At 41.1% G+C, this 4,497-nt stretch overlaps 1 protein-coding gene across 1 annotated transcript; it reads right to left on the bottom strand.

Annotated features, from left to right (window-relative positions):
- Window positions 1-2,267: 2,267 nt before the first annotated feature.
- On the bottom strand, window positions 2,268-2,918 carry LOC123763340 (autotransporter adhesin BpaC-like). The gene has a single exon (XM_045750494.2). It carries the CDS (start codon window positions 2,916-2,918, stop codon window positions 2,268-2,270), a length of 651 nt encoding a protein of 216 aa, XP_045606450.2.
- Window positions 2,919-4,497: the final 1,579 nt, after the last annotated feature.

Consider the following 4,497-nt stretch of genomic DNA (forward strand, 5'->3'; position numbering starts at 1 on the left):
ACTACACTCTGTCGTCATTCAGGAGTACCGGATGGGAGTACAAGAGGACCAGGTACTGATGTCTACACATGGGAAGAAGCAAGATCGACACCGTCATCGTCAGCGACTACATTCAGCATCCAGCAGCATCGATTTTTTTTTCCGATTACTCGATATGAACAATGGATACAAACAACAAAGTGGCTCTGAACATCTGTGTAAAGAATATCTGGACACTTTTGTTTAAATGTTGAAAAACAGATTTAGAATCAATACTTTATAAATGTTGAAAAACAGATTTAAAATAATTCTGGTATAATATATGAAAATATTACTATATAAATTGGTCAGTAATCAAAATCGAAGCCCCTGTGTAATTGTCTCAGCCCAGAACAAACGGTTATGGAAAATTATGTTGTGCTATTTTTTCAGAATGTTTGAACACAGGAGAGGCGGACCAATATAAACATTGACACTTCTAGTGAGTGAGAACACTTGGCTGTACAGTCAGCTGAAACCTGTGATATAGTATAGGAACTTTTTGCTTATATTTTTAGATACATGTAATAAACATTAGGTGTGTTCCTTAGCATGTCAAGGTTGACATTGAGTGGGGAGTGGGTAGTACACGGATGTGAACTTGATAGTTCCGTAGTACGCTCCCGGATGACTGAAAGTTCAGTCTGAAGATATAACTTTAATGTTTGTTTGAGCACGGTGTGGCCGGCTCTAGAGGACACATGGACTTGGCTAGTGAAGAGCCAAGAGAGTTTAATAGCTAGTCTTTGATGATAGAGTAGGGACATGTTATTTAGCTATGTCAGTAAGGATAGGATGTATGTTTCCTGATGTTAGAGGATTGCTGTCAGTTGACAGCTGAGAAATTTATGAAATGTGAACATATTTATTATGATGTTGGACTATTAATTGTCAAATTTTATTAGTTAGGTTAGCTTTTGTTTGTGGCATGAGTTGAATTCTGGGTTTGGATACTAAACCTCGTGATTTTTTAACAAATTAACAAGGTTTACTAAGTGCTTGTGCGGGGGGGGTTGTAACAAACTAGGCTGTTGTAAGAATTATTCCAGAAGGTTCCAGAAGTTTCGGGTAGGGACCTGACCTCTCAACGCACATTCCCCTGGGGATTAGCAGGTCTGAGTCACAAATGGCGGGCATCTTTGTTCATAGTTTTATATAATGAACCATCCTATAGTATTCAGTAATTTAGAGAAATTAGCCTTTATTCATTTTGTATTAAAATTGTATTGTATAATAGTACTGGGTACAATATCAAGAGTATTCTAATTATTGAGTTTAAGTCACCATCAGTGACGTCACGAATCAGATCTAAGTTGTAAGGCGGAGTGACCGGCCGGTCATAGGTCATCAGGGTTGACATGTCTACTATTTCTCAAAGTTCAATTAACCATTTTGGGGATCGGGAACAGCTCTGCCGTTAGATGCTTGTGTAATTTAATTTCAGTAAAATAATTCAACCAGTCTGGATCAATTAAGTACAACAGAGGTTAATTGTTATAACTTAAACCTGGCTAAGTAACTTGGTAAAACTGAGACTATGCGGAACAATACAATGCTCTAGTCTGGGCTAGACCAGACGAGGAAGAGATCAGTGTGGACTCCAGAACTACTGGGAGAGGTCACCCCATCTTACCTCTCCCAAGACCAGCCCCCAACATCTAGCTGGTTGCCCAAGGTATAGTTGCTATTGTTAATTATAGGGATAGTCTTCTCATTTGCCATTCAGGTCAAGTAGGGAGTGTTAAAGTGACAGGGAGTGAACATATTTAGATTTTGTTTTAGTTTTTCTTTTAATAAATTAATTAGTTAATAATTTGCATTTTTATTGTTTCCATTTTTTTTATGTTTACTTGTCCTGGTCACGTGGTCCACACGAGGCAGAGTTGTATTGGGCGCCGATTCTAACATCGAATCGGAATTCATCATTACCGTGTAATTTATTCCACACTCAAGGTCATCGGTTATAGTGGGGATCAAGCCCCAAGGTTGATTAATTAGCGTGATCGATCCAGACCTCGATCATTGCTCGGTGTTACTGGTCTGGTGGTGGCGGCGGAGGTGACTCTAGGGTTTTGCTCGAAGCCTAGGTCACGTCATACTGGTTGTTAGAATCCTAAGTCGGTCAATCGTCTTAGGACCACGTGGCGTGGAGTTGGCTTTGGTAAAAGTTTTGGAGTCCCTTGTAGAGAAATAAAAAGTAAGAATACGGGTAGAGGGGGAATAGAAGGAAAGATAAGTAGAGAGAAACCCTACCCCGTGTTACACTGCATGGCTGCTGTGTTGTCCTGCATGGGTGCTGTGTTGTCCTGCATGACTGCTGTGTTCTCTAGCATGGCTGCTGTTTTGACCTGCATGGCTGCTGTGTTGAACTGCATGGCTGCTGTGTTGTCTAGCATGGCTGCTGTGTTGACCTGCATGGGTGCTGTGTTGTCCTGCATGGCGTCTGTGATGTCCTGCATGGCTGCTGTGTTGACGTGCATGTGTGCTGTGTTGTCCAGCATGGCTGCTGTGTTGTCCTGCATGGATGCTGTGTTTTCTAGCATGGCTGTTGTGTTGTCCTGCATAGCTGCTGTGTTGTCTAGCATGGCTGCTGTGTTGTCTAGCATGGCTGCTGTGTTGTTCTGCATGGCTGCTGTGTGTTCTAGCATGGTTGCTGTGTTGTCTAGCATTTCTGCTGTGTTGTCTAGCATGGCTGCTGTGTTGTCCTGCATGGCTGCTGTGTTGACGTGCATGGCTGCTGTGTTGACCTGCATGGGTGCTGTGTTGTCCTGCATGGCTGCTGTGTTGTCCTGCATGGCTGCTGTGTTGTCCTGCATGGCTGCTGTGTTGTCCTGCATGGCTGCTGTGTTGTCTAGCATTGCTGCTGTGTTGACCTGCATGGCTGCTGTGTTGTCCTGCATGGCTGCTGTATTGACCTTCATATGTGGAGGCTGATGTATTTAGTGTGCACCATGTGGATGACAGCGTGTGTGGGAAAACTTAGACTAGAAAAAAATAGACTTAAATAGAAAAATAGACTCAAATATTTTATTCAAATTAATATTATTTGCATTAGCTACGAAAGACCACTACTTTTTGTGAAAAAGTGGAAACTGAAGAGATCAAGTGTATTGACATTAAATACAAGAACTAGTGTCCTATGGATGTTCCTAATTAATAATGTATTGAATATTAAAGGGACTGTATATTATGAGTCAAATTCACTCACCCAAAATGGGGGGTTACAAGCTGAAAGATTAATACATCCCAAGCATTATTCTAATGCTGGTTCTCGTAAGAGTAATTATAATATTAGTTAAGTAATTAGTTGTAAAATAAATTAATGTAGATTTATCTAATTGCACAGTGAAATATTAAATATATGTGTAATAAATGAATGGTACATGTATAGATAATAAATTATACCTGGTTGATACCTGGTTGATGGGGTTCTGGGAGTTCTTCTACTCCCCTAGCCCGGCCCTAGGCCAGGCTTGACTTGTGAGAGTTTGGTCCACCAGGCTGTTGCTTGGAGCGGCCCGCAGGCCCACATACCCACCACAGCCCGGTTGGTCCGGCACTCCTTGGAGGAATAAATCTAGTTTCCTCTTGAAAATGTCCACGGTTGTTCCGGCAATATTTCTTATGCTTGCTGGGAGGACGTTGAACAACCGCGGACCTCTGATGTTTATACAGTGTTCTCTGATTGTGCCTATGGCAGCCTCTGCTCTTCACTGGTTCTATTCTACATTTTCTTCCATATCGTTTACTCCAGTACGTTGTTATTTTACTGTGTAGATTTGGTACTTGGCCCTCCAGTATCTTCCAGGTGTATATTATTTGATATTTCTCTCGTCTTCTTTCTAGTGAGTACATTTGAAGGGCTTTGAGACGATCCCAATAATTTAGGTGCTTTATTGCATCTATGTGTGCCGTATATGTTCTCTGTATTCCCTCTATTTCAGCAATCTCTCCTGCTCTGAAGGGGGAAGTGAGTACTGAACAGTACTCAAGACGGGACAACACAAGTGACTTGAAGAGTACAACCATTGTGATGGGATCCCTGGATTTGAAAGTTCTCGTAATCCATCCTATCATTTTTCTGGCTGTCGCAATATTTGCTTGGTTATGCTCCTTAAACGTTAGGTCATCAGACATTATTATTCCCAAATCCTTTACATGCTGTTTTCCTACTATGGGTACATTTGATTGTGTTTTGTTACTCTGTATTATGTTTAAGGTCCACATTTTTACCGTACCTGAGTACCTGGAATTTATCACTGTTAAACATCATGTTATTTTCTGATGCCCAGTCGAAAACTTTATTAATATCAGCTTGAAGTTTTTCAATGTCCTCAGCCGCGGTAATTTTCATACTGATTTTTGTGTCATCTGCAAAGGATGATACGAAGCTGTGACTTGTATTTTTGTCTATATCTGATATGAGAATAAGGAAAAGCAGCGGTGCAAGGACTGTACCCTGAGGTACAGAGCTTTTCA

The sequence above is a fragment of the Procambarus clarkii genome, chromosome 49, assembly GCF_040958095.1.
Source record: "Procambarus clarkii isolate CNS0578487 chromosome 49, FALCON_Pclarkii_2.0, whole genome shotgun sequence".
NCBI classification, from domain to species: Eukaryota; Metazoa; Arthropoda; class Malacostraca; order Decapoda; family Cambaridae; genus Procambarus; species Procambarus clarkii.

What these genes read in the sequence shown, in the direction of transcription:
- LOC123763340 (XM_045750494.2), bottom strand. Translation starts at nt 2,918, where the DNA reads ATGCAGGACAACACAGCAGCCATGCAGGTCAACACAGCAGCAATGCTA.